The sequence below is a fragment of the Eublepharis macularius genome, chromosome 9 (genome assembly GCF_028583425.1).
Source record: "Eublepharis macularius isolate TG4126 chromosome 9, MPM_Emac_v1.0, whole genome shotgun sequence".
In the NCBI taxonomy this organism is placed as follows: domain Eukaryota; kingdom Metazoa; phylum Chordata; class Lepidosauria; order Squamata; family Eublepharidae; genus Eublepharis; species Eublepharis macularius.
In genome coordinates this window covers 81376072-81401619 of record NC_072798.1, presented here as the reverse complement: position 1 = coordinate 81401619, position 25548 = coordinate 81376072, and the positions used below count along the sequence as shown (strand labels likewise).

Genomic DNA, 25548 nt, shown 5'->3' with positions numbered 1-25548 from the left:
AGAAACTCACAACTATATTCATACAGCAGGGTACACTACAGGAAAATCAGTGGTGATATCTGGCAATGGCGTGTGCTTGGTTCAGAGCTCATTTTATGAAGGTGACCCAAATCAAGTTGCTGTTCTCTTATCCTCAGGCCTTCATCATCATTATGAGGCTGATTATATGGGTCTACTTTAAAAGGCTGTTGTGAAGATTACTGAGATCATTTTTATTTATTTATAAACTATTTCTATCCCAGCTTTTCTTGTGGCTCACAAGTCACAATTTAAAACATACAGAATAAAACCCCAAATAAACTCCTTCCTCTGTAAAAGTTAATTGCAGACTATACCCCATTAAAAGCCCTGGCAAATAAAAGGGAGTTGCAGCGCTTACTACATGTTTTGAAAGATGACACCCCACCCCGAATAGACCCACCTCCTCAGGTGAGCTAAATGTTGTCTCTGCCTCAATGTTCTTCCCAAGTGCGGTGTTTTTCTTTTCCCCACAAGGATGAATGGCAGCCATTCACTTCGGGGAGAAAGTGGAGAGATGCACATGGCGATGCTAAATATGCCCTCTGCTAAGCCTGTTCCAGTTGGCATAAGCCCTTCTGGGTTCTGACTCATGATCATACTAGAATGTGCAGAATGTTGAGATGGGTTCTGGAATTAGCTTGTGTATGTATATATTTATGGCCAAACTAAACATGATGACATCCTTGGACTATTTTAGTGCCTTCATGGCTGTTTCAGCATTTGAAAAGGCATGGGGGAGGGAACAAGAATGCCTCATCCTGCTGCACTAACTGGGCCCTAGCAGCACTTCGAAATTGCCTCTGTTGGGCTTTAAAATGTCGTCGGAACTAAGGGTGCCATCTCATGTACTTTGTCCCATAGTAACAAAAGGTGGGTATCCATGAGGAATTTGAGGGTGGAGAAAGGAAAGACAGAGTGGAAGGCGATTCTCTTCCACTGTCCCTTCTTGGTGAGTGAAAGTACTCTTGAGAGGCCAGCATGAATCTCTGCTGTATTTGGGATGTGGTGCAAGTAGGGTTCCCAGCCCCATGCTTACTGTCAAAGTGGGAGACGGGGTTGCTAGGCAGGTTGGGGGCCCCAGTTGTTTTTCCACACATGTGCATGCTCCATAGGCCCCAATGACGTCACTTTTAGTTGAAAATCAGAAACTAGGTGGTCTCCGCGGGGCCAAAATCAACCCCAAGCATAGCATTTCCACTGTGTTTGGGGCAAATTTGGCCCCACTGAGACCCCATAGCTTCTGGTTTTCTACCAGAATTGTGTCATCGAGGACTCTGGAGCATGCATGTGTGTCATTTTGCCACGTGCTTCAGTGTCTCCAGCTTGTCTCCCCCTCCCCACCGATCAGCTGAGTGGGGCGGAGGGGCAAAAGATGGGGGTGGGGGATCCCCCTTCCACACTGGGGTGTTGTCATCCCTAAGTGCAAGGCCTTCTCAGGAACCGCTCACATGTTCCGGTAACATGCTCACTTTTGAGTTTTTCACAGATGAGAGGTTTGTTGGGTTTAAGAAGTGGCTGGCATGCCCTGCTCATCTTACGAAATCAAAATGTTCTAGCCACACACTCTAGTGATAGATTCAGAACTGAAGACTTGGCGTGGAGCACATTCATTCTGCTCTTTGTCTCTGTACTGTTGCAGCAGCATTCTGCTCACTTTCCTTCATCCTCTCAAACATTGGTTCTCGGTTGACCAAGATCTCTGCCTATACTGCTAGCATGCTTAATCCCCAGGAGATTGAGGCTGTGGTATATTATTTATTATTTTATTGTACTTGTATTCCGCCCTCCCCGCGAGCAGGCTCAGGGTGGATAACAGCATTAAGAACATTTAAAACATTCCATATAAAACATTTAAAAGCATCATACAAAAATATAAAAATAGCACTCTTTTTCTTGATGGCGGCAATACAGTTTATAACAACAGTACAATTGAACATAGCAGCAGCTTAAGAACAGTGGTGGGCAGCTCTCATAGGGAGGGGGGGTAGATGTTGTATCCTGTTGTATAGTGGGAGGTTGTTCCCATGATCATTAATAACCACAAGGTAAATACAAGAAAGTACCATATGCTATCAGAACATGCAGATGCCCATATGATAAAATTGAAACCATTGAACTTATGATTAGAGAGTTTCCCATATTTAATGAGTTGAGGGCTAGCTTAATCACCCCTGTATTTAAAAATATGGAATTACCTAATATGAGAGCCCAGGTGATGTGGTTACTATCCGATAGAAATTATTCCATTACCCTTTGTGTGGCAAAATATATAGGGGCAATAATTAAACATCAAAGACATGATATCAAGTAAGGTTCTTCCCATTTTAATTTCTGCTTAAGGCAATAGCCGTATGAGCAGTGCTAGACAGACAGATAGATAGAATAACCACACACAATACTTGCTTTGTGGTTCATTATTGCTGATGTGTTACTTTTTTAAAAATAAGGTTTTTAAAATTCAAATGCATATTCCCATGGAAACAGTATTTTAAAGCAATATTGGGGAGTCTCATGGATAGAGACCTTTGCCAACTCTGTACCCCCTTTAAATTCATCACTGCTCTGCATTTGTTTATATCTAGATATATTGTCTTGAATGCATATAGATGGAGAGACACTCTTTACTGATCGGAGCAATTTCCAACAGGCCTCAGTTGGGCACGTCGTAGTGTATGATGGGCTCATCTTGATTTATCAAGAGCATTGTATGTTTTAATATTCAGATTAATTCCATAATTTAGGGTTTACCGATACATCCTAAAATCATAATTTAGAGAACAAGTAATTCAGATATTCCATATGCCTTTTGCAGTTGTGCAACCAAGTTTTCAGTTCTATATACTGCAGCGATCCCTGACCCTTTCAGTCTGAGATTGAGAGTTCAGGGAATAGCCAAAGAGCTTCACAACAAAAAAGCAAGGAATTGCAGATTGTGCAGTTTAGGATGTTTGCATCACATTATTCTGTATGTAACATAGACTTTAAGAGCAGGACGCCGTCATTTCTAGCCACATACCTGCTGTTGTTGATGTATTCACTGACAATTTGCTGAGAAATAGCATTATAGCAAATTTGTGATGAGACTAAATTATTTTGATTTGTTGGTGTACAGGTTGGCTCTGCTGATACTCCTTGGATTCTGCCTCAGCTTATGTTGCCCCAAAAGCCTGCCCCATAATCTCAGCCAGAAGGGAGGGGGGAGGCCCGCCTTCTGGCTCCCACCTGTCCTCTGCCCTTAGCACCAGCCCTTTGGTACAGGGCAGAACAAGCCCTGCATGCCCAGGGAAGACTCCCAGCCAAGTTGCCTGCCCCACTTGTGTAGGTAGCCCCTGACTGGTGCACCCCAAGGCTAGTGTCTCAGGTCTGCTGGGTTACAGGCTCCCAAATTGAGCCTTGGGTGTAAGTTCATGTGTTCTGATATATCTACAGAGGTGTGTGTGAGCAGAGGTAACCCCATCTTCTTTAGCAAGATGTTCAATGTATGGATCTGAACATACATTGAGTATTCACTAACACTGGAGTAGAATAAAGTTTGAACCTGGAAGTCCTGCAGAAGTCTAGTTTTCAGCTATTGTTGTGCTGAAAGGATATTATTTGAATACCAACATGAAATAAATTTGGATACACACTGCAGTGTTGCCTTGGCATGTTAGCCATATTGCTTGGATGGGATCCTAGTGGGTAGGTAAAGGTAAAGGTAGTCCCCTGTGCAAGCACCGAGTCATTACTGACCCATGGGGGGATGCTGCATCACGATATTTTCTTGGCAGACTTTTTACGGGGTGGTTTGCCATTGCCTTCCCCAGTCATCTACACTTTACCCCCAGGAAACTGGGTACTCATTTTGCTGACCTCGGAAGGATGGAAGGCTGAGTCAACCTTGAGCCGGCTACCTGAACCCAGCTTCCGCTGGGATCGAACTCAGGTCATGAGCAGAGCTTGGACTGCAGTACTGCAGCTTACCACTCTGCGCCACAGGGCTCCTTATCCTAGTGGGTAAAGAGCTTTAAATTGAAAGGAGATACTAACTGCATTCAGCTCTGCCTGCTGTGCACTCTCTATAAGTAATTGTGTATTGCCACCCAACTACTCTCTGCTAAGCAGGGCACAGACAGTAGAATGGTGGCCGGACAGTACAGGAGGGGGCAATCTTTCATCTGCCTCAGCTCTAAGCTGATTGGGTTCCTAAAAGTAACAACCAGAACTTTGAACTGTGCCCAGGAACAGATTGCAGCTCTTTTAGCACAAGGATGATCATGGCAGTAGCCTGCTGCTGCATTTTAAACCAACTGAAGTTTCTGGGCAGTTTTCAGTGTCAGCCCCTCATACAGAATGTGCTACAGTCCTCTAACTTGGACGTAATCCGAGCATAGATCACTTTGAGGAACGGCCATATCTGGAGTATCAGCTGGAACTGTGCTATGGGAAAGACCTGAGCCTCTAGCTTCGAGCCAGTGTCCAGCAGCACCCCAAAGCTTCTGAGCTTGCTCTTTCATGGGGAGTGCAACCTGATCCAGGACAGGCTGTCTTCTAAATCCTGGATCAGCTTCGCCAATGACCCAACAGCATAGCCGTTTCGTCTAGACTGAGCTTCAGTTTGTTGGTCGTCACCCACAACATCTTTTACTATATTCAGGATTTGCATACTTTACGTTCTCTCACTTTCTGTGTGTGTTTGATAATTAATTTGATCTATTTGACATTTCTGCCCTGCCATTTGTCTCAAAGAGACATCAGTCTGGCAGTGAGTATGTTAATTTGATCTAGTTTTTAGTCCCTTCTCCCCCTTTTTGATGCCAGGATTATGATTTAAAAAGGGGGGCTTACAAATATCACTAGTATACTTGGAGAGTTTTCTTCAGTGGATGAATAAAATGTGTGGTATAATTGGCAAATTTATAACTGGAGAGTATATTTTTTAAAGGGGAAAAAATTGTTTTTCATCTCTAAATTTTAGGCCTGACGGAATTGGGACAGTGACTGTTGACGAGAAAGAGAAGTTTGAAGATATTAAGGAAAGACTTGCTTCCCTTTTAGAAAACCAGATAAGCCACTTCAGGTGAGTGTGTTTTCATTTGGCAGGTTTGACAGATATGGCAAGATCAGACGACCAGGGGACAGTCAAAGTCTGGTACAATGTTTCTTGGAATGCCCCTAAGCAAAAATAGTGACTGAGGCCTCTCACAGAGGAAGCACTTCCAGGCATAAGGTTTTTTCAGTGTCCAATGTGCTCATTCTGTGTGCGTTACATCACTAACCGCATTTAAACCATGCCAGCTCAGTGCTGAACTATGGCAGTTATGAAAACAGACTGGAGACTTGCCAGATCATGAAAAATGACCAGACTGAAATGATACAGGACAAATCACCTGTAATTTCTTACATGTAAATAAGTTTGTGTGTTTTATTTCTGTGTTTTAATGGGAGTTTTGAATATATGTTTACTCTGTTTAGAAGTGCAGGCCTCTAATGTGAGGAGGAGGGGGTCTGGATGGTGCTGCAGTTGGATGGTAGCAGTACTCTGCTGGGTGGAGTGAATTGCAATTCCAGTCAGAGTACCAAGAAAAAGTAGTCATTCTGTGTAAATCAGGCAAACTGTGTGTAAGTCTGAAAGGGTCTCATTCTGTGTAAGTCAGGCAAACTGTGTGGAAACTCAAGTCAGTCTGTGTGTGTCTCAGAGAAAGGTTATCCTCCTAGCTTTTCCACATGCTCAGTTTATTCCTGATTTTCTTAAAATTCAGTCTGTAAACACTGGAATCAGGGCACAATTGTTTCACACATCTGCCCTTCCTCTGAATTTTAACGGTTGTGGAGTCTATTTATTTTATTCGTCACCTGCCCTAAACAATCAGAATTTTCAAGCAAGGGTGCAGTCATGATCAGTGGCATCAATGGTGGTATCATGGGACCCCTCCCCTTCTTTGATTTTAGTGCATACTTAAGTCTCCCCCCACCTACAGTCCCCAGCTTTTCCATTTTTTTAAAAAAATGTCAGTTTCATAACGTTCATAATCTAACATTGTAACAGATGTAGCAGGTTCTCTGAATTCCCAGCTTTCATTTTGTAAAAAAGTGTATAGCCCCTTCTGTTCTGGCGATATGCTTCCTTATGTCTACATAAAAAATTTAAAAAATGAAAGTTGAGAATTCAGAGAACCTGCTGCAGATATTATTTTAACATTAGGTCATTATAATGTTATGAAATTGGTGATTTAAAATAAGATTGAAATCAAACCAAGAGGAGGAAGATAGGCAGAAGGAGGAGTAGTTTGACTGTGGCAAATAGGGCTATGCAACAACAAAAATATTCGGGTTTCCCACTTCGGAATTTCCATAGCAGGAAAAGGAGTCAGAAATAAGCAATTTCCAAAGCAGCAAACTTCAGAGTGTTCTGTGAAGATTCCGAGCACACCGACAAACTTCCCGCCCTGCCACTTGTTTCCCCCGTAGCCTCTTGCTTCAGCTGACTGGCTAGGGAGCCTCCTGCTCCACTAGTCAGCTGAAGCAAGGGCCAAACTTAAAGCGCCCCCCACGCCACTTGCAAGTGGTGCAGGGGGCGCTTTAAACTTTAAACCCCCCACCCTTGCTTCAGCTGACTAGTGAAGCCCACCAATCAGCTGAAGCAAGGCCACAGAGCTTAAATGTGTCTGAAGCTTTTTGAAGCAACCAGAATCACTTCGGAAAGCTTTGATTTGGGATTCCTGAATCTTTACGAATCGGGTCCGACTCGGGTATTTATCCCAAATCACATACCCCTAGTGACAATCAGTCATCAAAAAGTGGGTTGGAGGTGGGTGGAACAAACAAAACCAAAAGAAACATTCCATACAATGCAAAGTGGAAACTAAAGGCAAAAAAAAATGTGTTTAGAAATCAGAGGATAAATGGACAGTGTATGGGGCCAGACCAATGAAAAAAACTTCTGTGGAAAGTCCTAGGTAAAGTAATCTTGTATGAAGCCTGAGAGAATCTGTGTGGATGAAAAAATTATTTTATCAGTGAAGAACTGTGTGGGAAATTAATCTTTGTGATCAGGTCTGTGAATATACGTTTAAGAATATATAACTATTTTGGAAACTTGCAAGCTTATGAACCTATTCTAAAACCAATACACTTATCAATACTTTACAACCATCACACGTCTAATAAATTCTACTTCCAGTTAAGCAAAATGCCTGATTCTTCTGGAATATAGAATCCTTTTTTTACCTCCACACTGAACATTCTGTCATACTACCATCTCTAACAAAGCCTTCCTATAATATTAGTTAAATGAGAGAGATTCAAAACAAAAGCCTTTGGTGGCAATGATAACCTTTTGGGAACTCTGAGAAAGTCACGGAGGCCCCAATATATATACATCACCCACAAAATGCTACAAGTGGTGGGATTCAAAGGTGTTATTGAAGTAAAAGGCCTGGGTACAGTAGACAAAACCTGAAGTTGTGTGTGTGGAGGGAAAAAAGAGTGTTGAGTGTGACCAGAGCTCTCCTGAGGTAAAAGTTTAAGGTAACATAAGGAGGAGCTGAATTAAAGGTCCAAGGCAGGTTAAAACAAACAGAATCACTACACCACTTCTCTCTTGTTGGTATCTTCTCCTTGAAAGAAGCTCTTCTTACTGAGTCATTGTAGCACTAACTGAGATGATTTCATTCTGACAGGGAGTAAGAAGGAGGTGCTGGCATTCAGCCATTCTTGCTTATTGCGGCAATGTATACCAATGAATTTCAAGAATCATACGGTTGATGCATTGCTTGCTGCCTTTACCTCAACCCCATATGTTTTGAAGAAGCTGATGACTAGTGGTTATATCACTTGCTGACACTAGGCCATAACATTTTATCGGCCAAATGTTTCTCTGTCTGTATACTTCCAAAGTTTCTGTCCGTCGGCTGTATAAGGGAGGAAAAACAAGGCTAACCTATTTCAGCCAGACTGGCTTCAGGACAAATGTATTATGAAAAAAATTGATTTTAAGGACATGAAGAAGAAAGGGCTACTACCGAGAAGACCCTGCTCACAACCACGTGGCTAGCCTTAAATAGTGGGAGCGCTTGGATCCAGCCTTCCTCTAGAAGTACTTGGAGCCAGCCTTCCTCTGATGACCATTAGCTGATCTACAGGGGCCCAATTTATTGCTGCTGCAAAAGTTTATTTACATTCCTGAAATGACAATATGTTAAGCATTAACATTCTGATGTTCCTCATATTTGCTTGGGGAAAAGTCTCCTTGACTTGAGAGTGCATAGAGCTGAAGCCTGTTTTTAGAAAATACATGTTTTTTCAAAAAAAAAAAAAAAAGCTCAAATACACAGTGGGGGTCTTTGATGCAGAGTAAAGTGTCATTCTGGTTAGGAAAGCTACCCTCTCCCTGTCACAGTAGCACAGGACTACTGAGCTCTGAGATCAGATAGTGCCCTGCTCCTCATTGCTTGAACCTCACAGTATAACACTGAAATGCAATTATACTGATTGTTTCTTTAATACGGGAGACAGATCCTTTTACCTCACACACACACCCAACATGCATACTTACAGGGAAGTTGGATGGGGAAATTTGGGTTGAGGAATGTAACATTTCACAACATGCACCTCCTGACCTAACGTAACGCACTCCAACACAGGATGCTACAAGCTGTGTCTAAAGCCCTAGGGATGTGTGCAGTTAATTGAAATCAGAATAACCGCTTTTCTTCTAATCCTAATTAATCACCCCCATCAAGATGCTTTATCTTTAATATGCTTGGAGCCCTTAATCTTAAAGCATTATGATATGGCAGGCGGTGAGATTAGGACTGGAGGATGTATACTTCACAATAAGCATCCCTAGATCCTATTCTTCTCTCCGAGGCTGTTGTTATAATTAGGTGATCAGTCAGGCCAGTTTCCCCATCTTTCCCCTCTTGTTTTTTTTAAAATCTTTTTTCTCCTTTAACTGATTCTGAACTGTCCTCAGCATCTCATGACTCTTGGAGGGTAGTGAGCACACTCAGTGCTCACGAGGCTGTGATAGGGGAGGAAGAGGTCTTCTTTTCCAGTTCACAGGCTAATAATTTTCTGCATTCCTGTGGAGTCACCCAAGCACATAGCAACCCTTATCTTGTTTGTTCATGGCCCCATTTCACTGCCCCACTAATAAGTATGGGAATATCACATTCAGTTTTAGAAGGAGTGATAATGCTACGCTGCCAGGGGGTTCCAATCCAGATTTATCAGTTAGGTACACCCCTGCTGAACTTCAGTTGTCCTTGCCGTGTCTGCTGTTCCAAGGTCAATCACCAAGCCATGGATAGACACTCAAGCTAACTTTGTGGAAAATCTGACTGTGTTATAGCTATTCATGATGGGAGCTATTTATGGAATTTTCTTGACTACTCTAACAGACAATTGAAAAAGATTAATTAGTGTTCCTATTGTATTTTTCTTTACTTAGGAAAGCATTTGTTTCAGATGCCTATTAAAATAATTTACTTGGTATGTCATAGTGATATTTCTATAACAAACCCAATGGGACAACTTGCTTGAAAATGTGGAATATAATCCTAGTATCTATAGCATTTTTACAGATTCTATCATCTACATTTGATCCTGCAAGCTTTTAGACTGTCTTGTACAATTCCCTTCTTTATTGCAGCCTCCATCCCAAATGGTTGTTGTCCATGATCCCCATCTTAGGCTTTTTGGGTAGTCAGGGGGGACTGCTCACTTTTTCTCCAGTAAGAAAACTGGTTGAATTCAACCCAATGGGAGACAATGGCTTAAGAAAACACAAAGATTTTTTTAGATGATACTAGATGATTTGGGTAACAAAAATCTCACATGTTCAGTATTTGAAATTGAAGTTCAAGTTGACTAAGCCTAATTGTGGGGTTACTTAATGTATTTACATCATAGATGTATTTAACAATGTATTTGAATGTAGTTTTTACATTGTTAGCCTTCAGAAATAAGCTTGACATTTTAAAAATAACACCAAATAAATCTGTTTCCAGTGTCAATTTGCTAAGATCCTGAAGAATAGCTAAAGTAATACTGTGAACGAGAAGATCGCATCCTGTTGCCGACCCGTTACATTCGCCCCGTTCTCATTATCAGGTTTTGCTACAAGGCAGGCAAAAGCGATTTCTAAACTCATTTTTCTGAATCCCTTTCCATTTATAAAGGGGTGTTAAAAGATGAAGTACAGTAACAATAAAAAGATCAGTAAGAAATCAAGCCTTGTGCCCATTTTGTAATCAGACTAAGGCTTCCTCAAATGGGTTGTGAGAGGGGATAAAGATCTGGGATTTTATACACTTAGGATAAATGGTGGGATTTCCCTTGTGGAACCTATATGGTTTCCACGAACACGAGAAGGTGCCTTTATACTGAGTCAGACTATGGGTCTATTCAGGTCAGTACTGCCGACTATGACTGTTCTCCAGAGCCTCAGGCAGTGTAGTCTTCCACATCACCTACCATCTGATCCTTTTGAGCTGCTGATGTTGGAACCTGGGACCTTGTTCAGGCAAAGTAGAACATACTTGCTATGAGGAAAGTCCTGTTAATTTGAGGTGTGCATAGGGAAGCAGCCTGCTTTTTAGAACCAAGTATATTTCATTATTGTAGGAATGCAAACTCGGGGCGGGGTCTTTGATGCACAATGAAGGGGCCCTTTCTATTTAGGAAAGCTACTCTGAGCCACAGACCTTCCTATAGGTGTCATAGGATGATTCCGCACACGTTGGATAATGCACTTCCAATCCTCTTTATAGATCATTTGGAATAGATTTTTTGTGTGTGAAACAAAAAATCCACCTCAAACGATTGATAAAGTGCATTGAAAGTGCATTATCCAACATGTGCGGAATCTGCCATAATGTAAAACTGTAAATGGTATAAGGGTCACAGAGGAAAGGGATTAATATGTTTTGAAGATTTGCCTGTTTTTAAACAGGGTCAAATGGATTTGTGTACAGAGAAAGTATATATAAAATAATTATAGAGACAGTTCCAAAAACTAGTAATAGAAACTAAACTCCTGTGTCTCTCATGTTCCAGAGGTTTTTTTCAAAGGAAGTATAACATATTTGTAAAATAGGAATCTTACAGTTATTGGAATAATTAATTATAATGATTCTTTTTCATTTGTTTGTTCATTGTCAGTACATATGCTCAAGAAGACTTTATGAATAAAATGTGTATTGGTTTTGTAAAATTTTGTTTTAAATATTGAGCAATAAAAGTTGACATTTCAGTAGATTAAGAGCTATATTGATTAACAGTACAATCCTATACAGTTACTAGTCCATTACTTTATGATGATATGTACATGTGTCGAAATAGGCATCACTTTAGAAGATGCACGCGCACGCAGTCACACACACACACACACACACACACACACACACACACACATGAAAGGAGAAAAATCTCTTCTAAATTGCCCTTGCCTTTAGAGTTATTATTAAGACTTGTATTGTAAATTAAGATTTGTTTAAGAAAAATCTCTTTTCTCAGTTAGGGCAACTTTCTAGTGGATGAGAAAGAGAATAATCAGTTACAGATAACTCAGTCAACTTAGATATTGCATCCTTAGTTGAGACTTTTTAAAGCTACTTTATATGATTTCTTCTCCAGAGTTGAAAATATTAATAAATGATCTCTATGCAGACTTGTCTAATAAAGCATTTTTTTTTCATTCTTTAAGGTACTGTTTCCCTTTTGGGCGTCCAGAAGGAGCTTTAAAAGCTACACTTTCATTACTTGAAAGGGTAAGTCTTAGTTTTATTTCAGTTTTCAGAAAATATCTGTTCTTTTAGTATCAAACAAAGGACAAATGGGATGGTGCTTTGATGCCATGCTACTCACTTTATTTTTAACAAATGACATGTTCCCAGGTATATTAAAAACACCCTGTTTAATGAAAATCAAGCAGAACTTGCATACAGTATTTTAATGTCTTTTTTTAAAAAGTCAACAAGATGGGCATCCTTCCAGTCCCATTTCTTGTAATATTATATGGGAGAATTTACAATGAAAACAACGGAAGTATTTATGCCAAAAAAAAACCTCCTAAAAATTGTGCTGTTGATATAAGTTTGCTTCTTTCTGCAAATGTGTGCCAATACACAATGTTCAAAGTTTCAACTTGCTTTCTAAAAATAATATGACTTTATTTATCTAGATAGCACCTTGAAGCATAATTTAAAGGGAGCATTTAAGGAACAACTCCAAATATGTTTGTCAGAAGTGCAAAGTAGTTTCTTTTGTAATAGCTTAGGTTTTGCAAACTGGGACAATTGTGTTTTGTTCTACTCTGCTCAGACCCTTTCTGAGGTAACTTATAGAATGAGAAATGTTCTGAGGGCGGTCTGAATGAACAATGCTTTCCACTGGCTGAACAATTTAAACTTAAACTTGGCCCTAAAAGGCATAGATTGACAGTTCTGCCAGATAGTTTACCAAATTACTTTGGAGAATTCATCCCATATGTGTCTCTGATCCAAGCTGTAGGACTGAAATGTTTAATCTTGTTTGTGTGGGAATGCAATAGAACTGTATCCTTGTACATGGCACTGTGAGGATGTTGAGAGAGTGAGCCAAATTGGGTGGTGCATTTCATTTATTTATGCTTAGCATCAGGGGTCATTTCCTAGAAAAAGAACTGCAGGAACTCGTTAGCATACCTTATTAGCATATGCCACACCCCCTGACATCACCAGAAGTGTGTCAGAAGGCACCATCCACCCCTCAGGCAGCAGAATGAAATAAAGCAGCAGAATGAATTCAAAGCAGCTTCCCCTACTTTGGAGTCCAGCCCCACCCGGCTTGCACTCATTCTCTCTCTCTCTCTCCCGAGTCACAAATGAAAATAAAGCAGCAGAGCAGAATGAATTCAAAGCATCTTACGTTCCTTTGGAGCCTAGCCCCACTCAGCTTGCACTCACTCTGCTGCCTGCTGCTAAAGACAAGGACAACCAAGAAGGAAAAGGAACCACGTGGGCGGGGATCTACCGGAACGCCGTTCTGGCATGTTCCGCCTCCAAATGAGCTCTGCTTAGCATTATCCTTAGAGCAACCCGGGAAGAGAGAGAGCCATTTTTAGAAGAGAATAATATCTCTGGTAGAGTTCCTCCTTGCATTGCTCTGCATATATAGCACCCTGCATTGAATCTGCATTTTGGACAGATCTCAGAGAGTTTGAATTAAAGCACTGACTTTTGTCAGAGCAATCAGAAATCAGTGATATGGGACTTTTACACCTTTATTTCCCTTTTCTTGCTACGTGCAATGAAAATTTAGAGTCTTCTGGTACCTTAAAGACCAACACATTTGTGTGTTCATTTAAAATATCTGAATCTTGCTCTTCTGAAAGGATGAGCAAACTTTATTCCAATATAAGCTTTCATGAGTAAGACTTCACTTCTTCAGCTTTTGTAGGCAACAACCTATTGCATCTAATGTGCCAAATCTCATCTCCGCCTCAGTTTACTCCATCTGACGAAGAGAGCTGTGGTTCTCGAAAGCTTATGCTACAGTAAAGTTGGTTAGTCTTAAAAGTGCTACTGGACTCTTTACTATTTTGCTACTACAGACTAACATAGCTAACTCCTCTGCAACTTGTTCATTGTCAGTCTTCTGTGCTGTCCCTCGTGGGACTGTGCATGCCAATCAAATGGCCTGCCAGTCAAAAGGCTTCTGTAGCTTTAAGACTGGAAAGGGTCTCCTTTCCCTCCTGGAGTGCCTGTGAGGCTGTTTCCCACCCAAACAGTCTATGCCATGGGAAAGGCAGTGCCCCAATCCTCAGTTTTTCTTTTGTTGCCAGTTGGAGACGAACAGCTGTAGTGAGTTCTTCTTCTACGGGCCTTCTGCGTCCTCACTGTTCACCTGAGAGAGAGGAAGAAAAGGAAAACTAGTGAGATTGTTTTAAAAATATACACAATGTGTCACTAAGATGACCAAAACAGATGGTCATTCTCTTTGTCTCATCTGTCTGGGAGAAAGGGGTAATATAGGCACCTGCAAGCAATGCCAGGTTTCAACTCCTAAAGCCCATGCCAAGAGAACAGTTCTCTAGGAAAGGGCACTTTGCAGTAGCAATAGTCCAGCAGCAATGCCACCCTGGCGGATCTAGCACAATCTAGCGCCTCAAACCCAAATGCCCCAGGCCTATCAGATCTGATAGTTCTGACTTGGATCCAACAATGCCCCAGGTCCAGGGACCCCTTGGAGTCCATCTTGAGGGCCCCATTGTTAATGCCAATGCCAACTGATTTGTGCTTGGATCAAAACCCCAAAAGATCAGGGTTGCCGGAGGCAAGCAAGTTTGCTTGTGAGACTTCTGAACTTCCCGAGAAAAAGGCAAAAACAAAATCAAAGCACTCCACTAAACAGAAAGCCAGCTGCTATCACCTGAGAGTGACCCTCAGTCTGGGTGTGGGTGAACTGGAAGTCATTAAGAGTCCTAATATTCCATCGGCCAAGTCACCACCAATCTGTTCCTTGGAGGAAGAAGACGAACTGGTCCATCTTCATTCAGAACAAATGCATTGGGCCCATAGGCAGGTCCTGAATCAAGAAAGTTGTTTGCATAAATGCCATACTTGCTATCCTCACTGCATGCCTCTGCCAAGTGGGACTGTCTGTCTCAGATCTGTTACAGCTTAGGGCTCATAATGCCCATCTCATTATATTCCACAGTCTTCTGTGGCCTTTCAGTTGTTGGAGTCAGAGATGGAGATGTCGGGTGATTCCGCACGAATGGTTTTCCCTGCTTCAGCTTCTAAATGACCTCGATTTTTTCTTGTGTTTCCACACGTGGGAAGACAATCCTAGCAGCAGATTCGAAGTCACTGCACGTTTTGTCTGTTTTTTTTCCATCCTGCTTTCCCCCGACTTATTTGTCCATGCGCAGCAGATTAGGGATTTTAATCATGCGGAATTCTTTATCCGATGTTCTCCCCACCCTTGCCCTTTTCTCTCGCCCTTTGAATCAACTTAATTTGATTGGCCAATCATGTTTTCTAAGCTACACCCACTACCCTTTCCCTTCCCCTCTTTTAAAAAAAAAATTGTAAAAAAAGTTGCAACGTTTCTACAAATCTATGCAGAAACATATCCTGTGTCACATGTCAACAGCTGACCAATAACGGGTCCATTTTACAACGCGCCAAATTTGTTACTTGTTGCTTGCTGACCGCTTCTGAGGTAGAGTGAAAGTGTGATGGAGGGACTTCAGCGTTCAACTAGTGGTCTAGGCATTTCATGGAGGGAGAAAGAGACCGTCCTCAACACAACACCTATCACTAAACCACACCGCTCACGAAGAAAGCGGGAAAGATAGACGCGGGGTCATTGGTAACAATTTTCCCTCCAAATGTCAATAGCCAATACTCTTCCACAATATCGGCGGGAAGTGCTCTGGCCTATCTAATATGTTTATTTGATGCAACGTTTATGTGTAGCAACGTTTTTTTGTGAGAATTTTTTTTCTAATGTGTTGGTTTGATGCAACGTTTATGTGTAGCAACGCTTTTTCTGGGGGGGGGGAATAAAAAAAATGAAGATGTGCATCATTCGACACTTCCCCTGGAAAAAGCGATGAGGAATCGATTTTTATCCTGTCAAAAATTCCGCATGATGGACCTTGAGCCGATGAAATGTGCGAAACAAAAGCCTAATGTGGAATTGGGGAGAAGTGGATTCCTAGGACTCCACCGCGGCATGACTGCTCAGAAAGTCCGATCAAAATTGATCATGCAGAATCCCCTGTCAGTAACAAGAAAGATGCAACAGTGGTTCAAGCTGTTCTTCAGTCTGTTTCAGTGAAGAGCCTCACCCCTCCTCCTAGGCTAAGTGGCTTGCTAAACTCCCATGTGAGACTACAGAGAAGACTGACAATGACAATAGAGTTGCGCTTAGCTGTAACTGTTGTTCATTGAAATCTACTGTGCAGGCACACATACTCTCCTTCTCCACTGTGTACTCTTCACTACTTACCTTGAAGAGTGCAGCAGCTCAGGAGAAACAGAGAGTTGGGGGACCGCCTTCCCATAGCACAGGCTGTTTGGGCAGGAAACAGCTGTGCAGGCACTCCTGGGAGTGGAAGGCACCCCCTTTCCAGTCTTAAAGCTACAGAAACCTACTGATCAGCAGGCCTGCGCATGTGCAGTCCCATGTGAGCCTGTGCAGAAGACTCCAGTGAACAACGGTTACAGGTAAGTGCAACCCTGTCTTTCAAATCCAATCCTTTAAATATAACTTGAGGCTATTGTTGGGTTTCCTTACTGGTTGCTGTGTGGAATGCCGGAGATAATATATGTCAAGCACTCTGAATACCTAATGTGCTGTATAAATGATTATTGTTTTAGTTTGAAGCTTTGTTTAGGAAAAATGGCAGGCACAGCAGTTGTGCTAATGAGCAAGACTAAGAGCCAAACTACAAGTGACGTCTTACGCAGGTTGGACGCTAGTCAGCTTCCCTCAAGTTTTGATGGGAAATGTAGGCATCCTGGTCTAGCAGCTGTAATGGAGAGCCAAACTGTAAAACCAGGGCGCCTACATTTCCCATCAAAACTTGAGGGAAGCTGACAAGTGTCCAACCTGTGTAAGGCGTCACTAGTAGTTTGGCTCTAACAGTCGGTTCATAAATGCAAGAGAATGAGGTGATAGAGACCAGAGGGGGTAGAACAGAGTGCACCATTTTAGACTGCAAGTGGAAAATCGTGAAAGGCTCCCCTATATATAAAAACTCAATGCAATTCAGCCACCAAAAACAGCATAGTTAGCAAAGAAAGAAGGTAGAATTTTTCTCCATGTGGTGTTAGTTTGCCTTGTGGGGGGAGGGTTTTTTTATGCAAAGGAATTTCAGAACTAGAATCTACCAGCTGAACTTTTCAATGGTACAGCACGTTCGGTCACCTCAGGACTCCACCAACATTATCCTATTGTATGGATGAACTAGGCCTAACTTAATATGAGCTAAATCAGTATTAGAAGTTGAATCTCCAAATTTGGTAGTTAGTTATCTGCTTCTTTTCCATTCAGTTTCTCCTTACTAGCATATTTAAAGTTTGTGTGTGTGTGTGTTCGTGTTCCTCTTGCAGGGTTATGGTGATGTCTAACCAAGCAGGTTTGGCTATCTTTGACACAGGTCTTAATGAAAGATATTGCCACTCCCATACCAGCAGAAGACGTGAAGAAGGTGGTTAGAAAATGTCTGGAGAAGGCAGCCTTGATCAATTACACTCGACTTACGGATTATGCAAAAATAGAAGGTTAGTGCTGTGATCAGCTACTGTCATGGCTGTAAAAGCTATTGGCACCTATTAACTGAATACATTTAGAGAGCAGCCTTTTCTCTTTTCTCAGCAAAACCTGTACCACAGCAAGGTGAAATATCTCATTAGAATCTCAGCTGGTGAACTACTGAGCTTTTTCCTATTCATTGCTTTAATATACCTCCTGGGACTGTACTTGAATGAATGATCTAGGCTTTGTGCTGCAGTTGTCCTTTGTCCTATATTTTCAGGGAACTTTCATATGTTGCAAAAACTGGTCCAAATCAGTCCATTCTGGAAGGAGTCACTTGACCCATTTTGACATTTGAACTCCATCGCTCAATTCATAAACAAGCGGCTCCTGGTATTGACAATCCAGAGTTGTGGAAGGCCTTAGACGCTATAGCACTGTTGACCTATATTTGGTATGGATAACATCAGGGCTTTTTTTCAGCTGGAACACAGTGGAATGGAGTTCCAGAACCTCTTGAAAATGGTCACCTGGCTGGTGGCCCCGCCCCCTGATCTCCAGACAGAGGGGAGCTTAGATTGCCCTCCACGCTGCGGCCATTTTCTCTGAGGGCAACCCACTGAGTTCCACTGCCTCTTTTCCCTGAAAAAAAGCCCTAGATAACATACATCACAAAATGTGCCATAAGACCGCTGCAATAGATGGCTTTTCATGTGAAACAACAGATTGTTCTTTTTCAGTCCTAAAGGGGGTAATAGTTGTGTTGTATAATTCCCCCCCCTCCACAAAAAAATTCAATTTTGTGTGTATAATATTTTAGACATTTAGAGAGGGATTAGCAGAATTTGAGTCCAGAGGTACCTTAGAGACCAGCAAGATTTTCAGAGTGTAATCTCTCAACAGTCAGAGCTCCCTTCTTCAAACATAAGAGGGGTTGTTTTCCTTATTAAAATATCTTGAAATGTGATTGAAGGCATTTACCACAGTATTTGTAAATCTGCTCATGGTGCTATTATACTCAAGTAAAACTTCACGAAGAAGTAATACTGCTAGGTAAGATTTTAGGATTTTCACATAATGGAATGAATGGTTATATTCTAGAAAAAATCCGTCAAGCATTGCTGTTGCACTAACTTCTTTATTTTCAGAGAGGGTTGCATGGAAGCCAGAGATGGATGCCAGCTTTACCTATGTTTTCCTCCAGATTTTCCATATCTACACAGTTGGATGTGAGAAAATTCAAATTCTGGCTTCGTAATCACTGACAATAATCTAGCAGGCTGAAGTTTTGTGTACAAATAATTTCTTAAAAACTTGGAAACTAACATCACCGCCCCAGTGAACAAAATTTAATAAGGTCAAATATTTATACAGGAAGAATGAAAAGACTTTCCTAGTGTTCATACTGGAACTAAGAATAAGGTACTTAGGTTCAGTAAAGAAAATCATTGTATAGCCTCCATCACCGCTTGTTTTTTTTGTATTCTTGCTGTAACTTATTTTTGGCTTGACAAAAAAAAAATAGCACCACTATTAGAAGCAAGGGGAAAGGAGATGGCTGGTGTGTTTAGCAATTGGTTTTAAGCTTATTTTCTCTCCTATGTAGATCACTGACAAACATAAGTTAATCAATCTCCTGAGTGATTAACAAAAAAAGCCATCTCATCACTATAGCAACCAATATTATATCATGGGAATAACAACATGAAAGCACCTTAGTAACCAGTTTATCATAATTAATTAAGATATCATGTTGTGTTTAAATGAAGGAGGATGTATGTAGTTCTTTTAGAAAATGAGAAAGATACCTTTTCACCTCCTGTGAGCATCCTATGTAGACTTTCAGCAGGGGCTCTTGCTGTTCAATTATCTTGAGTTTTTAACAAGCTTGTTTGGAATAATTGGTGTAAAAATAGAAACTTTTGAAAAAGAAGTCTTCAAAGCTGTCTCGAAAGTCAGCAAAGTAATCTTGGTGTGGAACTCTATGTTTATAGGTGAAATAAACATATTCATCATATACTCTGAAAATTTTTTAAAAAACATAGTAGTCATCCTAACTAAGTTGACATTTCCATGGATTGAAAAAAGTTATGCTTCTTGCTAGTCAGTCACTAGCTGCATAACTTTTTTCCGCCTTACAGCATAAAATTTGTTCTTCAGCATTTGCAACCTGTTAGGGAATTAAGCTTCCAACAGGTCCAGTCCAGCCTTTTAAATTCCATGTAATTTATTATCCTTTAAGGAAGCTGGAATTCGATATTGGTAGTGTAAAATGCTGTCAAGTTGCAACTGAATTTATGACAGCTGTAGAGTTTTCAAGTCAAGGGAATGAACAGAGGTGGTTTGTCATTGCCTGCCTCTGAGTAGCAACCAGGGCTTTTTTTCAGCTGGAACACGGTGGAATGGAGTTCCAGAACCTCTTGAAAATGGTCACATGGCTGGTGGCCCCGCCCCCTGATCTTCAGACAGAGGGGAGTTTAGATTGCCCTCCACGCTGCATGGCAATCTAAACTCCCCTTTGTCTGGAGATCAGGGGGCGGGGCCACCAGCCATGTGACCATTTTTTCCGAGGGCAACCCACTGAGTTTCACCACCTCTTTTCCCAGAAAAAAAGCCCTGGTAGCAACTGTGGACTCCCTTCATGGTCTCCCATCCAAGTACTAACCAGGACTGACCTTGCTTAAAATCCATGTAATTAACCTTAAAGGAAGCTGGAATCCCATAGGGACACTTCTATAAAGATTGCCATTTAACTCCATACTACTGTTTGTTAATCTTTTTTGGTTTATTATACAGTGAATAAACAATGAGTAAGTTATTTTTTAGCCTTATTGCATAAAATGACTGGGGTTTTTTCTCTTTACAAAAGTACTGTTTGCTTAGAAATAGTCTTGCTGCTATAATGACTCGAAAATAAAATCCAAGCCTGTTTGAAACTGTGTGACTCCAGTGCTCTTATAATACTGCTATATATTTATGTATATTTAGCCAAATTCCTCTCGGGCACTGAAGTAGAATTCCATCTGTCCACAACCACTTGTGATCATTACTTGTTCCTCGGGCTGTATTCACTAATTTCATGAAAGCAGAGAGTATGGCTGCAGTCCTAAAGGCACTTTCCTGCGAGTAATCCCCATTGAGTAAAATGGGACTTATTTCTGAGTGAACCTGCTTAGGCCATCAGCATATAGAATGTTGCATTGGGCTCATAGTTGGCCATCCTAAGAATCTCTGCTCTTGTATTGTTACTATTATTGGAAAACATACTTTTAGTCTTTATTTTAGTCCTATGAACTCAATGGGGGTTAAACACTACACAATACCATATATTTCAATGGAAATTATTTATTTCAACTATTTTAATAAATTAATATATTTTCATGTTTCTAAGAACAATACATTTTCTCTAGATTGTCAATTTATTGAGTTTATTTAAATATTTATTTTGGCCGTGAAGCAATGTGTGATTCGTGACTTGAAATAAATATGATTTTCATATCAATAGCAGGTTTTATTTCATAGCCTGCTTTAACAATAAAAGTTCTCACAAAGATTATTCCAGTGTTTCATGTGAAAAATAATAATGTCAGATTGATAGAATGTTATCACAGGTGTCTTCTGTTGACCTATCTGTCTTTTTTATCCCTTATAATTTCAGACAGAAGAATGATTATCTGAGTTTGGTGGCTGATTTAATTTAGGTTCCTTTTTGTCTGAATGCTTTACCAGAAAATGCTTTTAAATACTCAGATTGCTGCAAGTTATAGTTTTATTTGCAGTGATGAAAGTATACTAACGCTATTTCTGATTTTTTTTTCTTCTCCATGTCTCCATAATTAAGCAACAAACGAGAAGGATCCAGGTGACTGATGTTTTAATTGCATGCATGTCCTAAAGTGTCCCGTGTATGTATATGTAGAGTAAATCTCCAGGAAAGAAAAAATGTCAGAATTCAAGTTGACTTTAAAAGCATTCTGGTTTTAGTGTTTTTCAGTGAAGGTGGTATTTTAGAAGATTGTATAGATTCTGGAGTCTAACGGGTTGTATATTGCACGTTAAAAAAAACCGATCACACTTCCAAGGCAGCATTTTATTTTCTAAGTGAACAATTAAAGGCTGTACATCTAAATTTTACCTCTTGAAAATCAGACTCTTTGTGGGCTTCGCTGGGAGGCGAAACTGTTTAACTGAATACACAGTTGTGCATTCAGTTTAGTCTACAAGAATAAAATGTGGTGTTGAGTAATAGTTGAGTAATGAGAAAAATGTAAGTCAGATGGCTAATTTGGTAACCAGGATAGCTGGCATCAGCTCTTTGCTGTGGGGAAAAGACACTGTTTCAGTCTCCAAAAAAGGGAAAAGATTGTTTCCTGCATAGCCACAGGGAAAGGTTTCCAAGCCCGGAGACATGAGAGAGTCTTTGGCCAATGCCAACTCGAGGGCACACAGTCATGATGATTCACCTGCCCAAGATGAGCTCAGCCATTTACTTATCTGTTAAGTTGTTGGGAAGTGACATGAAGCTTCCTTTTCTTTGTTCATTCCATCCTCTTGGATTTTATCTCCAAGACTCAAGGAGCAAATGGTTGCCAAGGAACAGATCAGTGGTCACCCTGGCATCCTATGGCACCATGTTGAGGATTGGTGGGGAATACGCAATCTGCTCAGATTGTCTGGCTCTCTAGGATCTCAGGTGGAGGTCTTTCTCATCACCTTTTATCTGATCCTTTTAACTGGAGATGCCAAGGATTGAACCAGCGACCTTCTACATGCCAAGCAAGAGCTCTACCACTGACCCACAAGCCTACTCCTACGCAATCTGATATATTCTAGAACTGGGCTGGTAAATTTATGCTTTTCTAAAGGAGAACACCCAGATGATGCTCTTAGTGGTATGATAGGATTGGTCCACTTCCAGTGCCATTGGTTATGATATATACAGCATTGTTAAGTGGTATCTTGCTGCCACGGGATACTTGGTTTGCTGCTTTAGAGATAATTTTTGGACAATATTTAGACAAGTGAGTATGCGATCACCCACCTCCTCCAAAGAAATTAAAGAGAGAACTATGTAATAACAGGGCATTGCTGTGGAAAGGAGAGGTAGCTTTATTCCTCTTGTTTGCTCCCCACCTCCTGCAAAATGTTGCGTAAGTACATGCATGCACTTACATGATTTGTTTCCCACCACTTGCATGGATATGTTTAATGGCATTGGAAATAAGACATAGAATACAATTGGTTCCTTGTGAGAATTTGTAGGACTGTTCCATGATAGAAGAAATTTGTTTTGTACCTTGACTGGATAAAAACTTTGGTTTTTAAAATGGTGCCATGATACTCTTAAGACAGATATGGTAGCTCTCATAGTATCCTCTTTTCAGCCACAGAGAACTCTTGCAATCATTTAGATAAGAAAGGCCAGGATCCAGTTTATATCAGGAAAGCAGATAACTAGGCAAAGAGTCCAAGCATTGTATGCCTAAGCATTTAGAGCCCACCTACATGCTAACTTTGCTTGCACAGATCATCAGGTTTGTTAACATGAAAGATAGTGATCCTCCATCTGCAGTGCCAGGAGGGCTTGCTGTGTGATATTTCTGAATGCAAAACATGAGATTAGTGACAGTTTATGGAGCTGAAGCAGGTAGAGGATTGAGCTTGGATATGGGAGATCCATATTCAAAGTTCTGCTCAGCTATGAAGCTCGCCAGGTATTTGTTAGGAAGTTGCTTCTCTTAATCTAATCTGTCTCGCATGATTGTCGGAAAAATTAAGCAAGGTAAGAATTTTCAAGCAGCTTGTACAATGACAGATGGTATATGGATGTTATATCAACTCATTTCTGCATAGGCTGACCCCTGAGAAGCTCAATCTCCTATCACCATTTCAAAGTTCTTCCTCCAAGGAGCTCCAGGTGGTAGAGATGGTCTCCCCTCCTTCATTTTCTCCTCTTAACCACCCTGAAAAATAGGATATGATGAGAGAGAATGATATAAGTCGAAGGTCACACAGCTGGCCACCATGGCCAAGTGGGGATTTGAATTTGGGACAGTCCAATCCTAATCTAACCACTGTATGCGCCATGTGATGTCAATCGTTACATTGCTTACGGCATTGTTTAAAAATATTATTATTGATGCAGAGGAGTTAGCCGTGTTAGTCTGTAGTAGCAAAATCGAAAAGAGTCCAGTAGCACCTTTAAGACTAACCAACTTTATTGTAGCATAAGATTTCGAGAATCACAGTTCTCTTCTGATGAAATGAATCACAGTTCTCTTCATCATGCATCTGACGAGAACCGTGATTCTCAAAAGCCTATGCTACAGTAAAGTTGGTTAGTCTTAAAGATGCTACTGGACTCTTTTTGATTATGGCTGATTCCACACACATTGGATAATGCACTTGCAATGCACTTTATCAATCTTTTGAGGTGGATTTTTTGTTCCGCACATGAAAAAATCTGTTTCAAATTATCTATAAAGAGGATTGGAAGTGCATTATCCAACGTGTGCGGAATCAGCCTGTATTATTATTGTTACTGTATGACAGTGATAAGCTGATTTTGGATTGAAAAAATGTCAGTCTAATTTTAACCCCCAAAATAGTGTTCACCCACTAAAAAAACTGTCAATAGAAAAACTGTTGAAACATCAGTCCCTATTGACAAGCTATTACCAGTGCCTGTGCATTGTCTGTGATGCTGTTCCATTGCTTCAGCAAAGAAGCAGTTTTCTTGATAGCAATTAGGATTTGAGGGAATTGCAATTGTTCCAAGTTCTATTTCTTTTGAAATCCAGTAGAATTTCAGTTCTTCAAAACACGAAAAAGCACCTAGCACGTGTCCTCCACGTGGTCGTAGCACAGTCTCCAAAAAGAGCAGGAATTAGATCAGCGATACGCTGTCGAAAGCCATGTGTCAGATGTGGAAACACGTTTTGTGTATTTCTGGGCAGACCTTGTGCAAGAGTATATATTTGCACTCACATTTTATGGTAGATAGATACCTATCAATGTCTCACTTCTGTGACATAGCCGTGTGGTGCCTGGCACAATGGATTTTTTTTTTTGTAGACTCTTGGCGTTGCCGCAGATTAAATGACAAGAGCCTCGGCACAGAGAAGGGTTGCCTTGGTGATGTTCTTCAGGTTAAGGTCACTTTCCATTTTCAAAGAAAGCCAAGGTGGTGATGTGATAACTTGGAGTGATATTTGTGGGAGTGGTGAAAAGGGAGCTGCCGACAGGGTTGTGCTCCCCATTCTCCTCCATCCTAGGAGAGGCACGGTTTCTCTAACAAGGTTTTTTTGTTCTTTTCAAAGCATTTTGATCCTGGCAAAAATTAAATTACAAGTTTAAGCGCTGGTTGCTTTTAATAGCAAAGGGAACCAGATCTGCATTTCTTCAGCCTCCGCGGCACCCTTGTAAGGGCCGCTCGTTTTCCTGGAAATGCATCTCAGAGCAGAGGGAAAGAAATCATTCCTACTTGTTGAGATTTCTTTATTTATAAACTAAGAATGTTGGAATCAACAAGGGTGATGATACAAGTGGTACAGTACAGACTCTAAAAACTCTCTAATACAGAAGCTGATGACTTCCACAAAATCCTCAAAATCTGAGTTTCAAAAACTAAAAGTATCCTCATCTTTTGTTCAAATAAATTCAAAATATGCAAGCAGTTTTCGCTTTTAAAGGTACACAAAAAATCATAGTAATTAAATGTCATTTTCTTGCGTCGGTGTCTCAGAGTCACAGTAGTCATCTCCTTTCTGCCCACTCTAAAATCTGTTTATCTCCATGTGCTACATGATCTTTTGTCCCACACGCCTCACATCTGGAAAGAAACAGTTGAGATAACAGCGACTCTCCCATGAGTTGCCTTTTTGATGTTATAAGTAAGGAATGGTCTGACTCATATCAAAAGCATCACTTACCATATCTGAAGACACGTTGGTCGTTTTCACATGTCTTACCAGCCGCACAAAAGCACGCAAAACTCCCAGAACAACGGTGTCTTCCTGGCACGATTTCCTGTCATGACTCCAGTTTGTGGCGCGAATTGCACCACAAACCGGAGTCATGACGGGAAATCGCTCCAGGAAGACGACGTCGTTCCGGGAGTTTGTTGTGATTTTGCGCAGCCAGTAAGACATGTGAAAATGGCCATTCTTAGGATTCAGTGTAGTGAGAATTTCCTACAAGGCTTTGATACACATAAAGTTGGGTGGAACTTTCAGTTCATTTCCCGTTCTTCCATGTTTTGGAACCATACTAATATGTAGCAATTAAATATCTCTT

The 25548-nt window shown here is 40.9% G+C and overlaps 1 protein-coding gene across 1 annotated transcript in view; it reads left to right on the top strand.

Annotated features, from left to right (window-relative positions):
- CADPS2 (calcium dependent secretion activator 2) overlaps nucleotides 1–25548 on the top strand; it is a 474548-nt gene that overhangs the window by 307537 nt on the left and 141463 nt on the right. The window contains exons 14-16 of the mRNA XM_054988125.1: nucleotides 4979–5080; nucleotides 11711–11774; nucleotides 17156–17279. Of these exons, the coding sequence (XP_054844100.1) occupies nucleotides 4979–5080; nucleotides 11711–11774; nucleotides 17156–17279 (290 nt within the window). The remainder of the gene's footprint in view (nucleotides 1–4978; nucleotides 5081–11710; nucleotides 11775–17155; nucleotides 17280–25548) is intronic.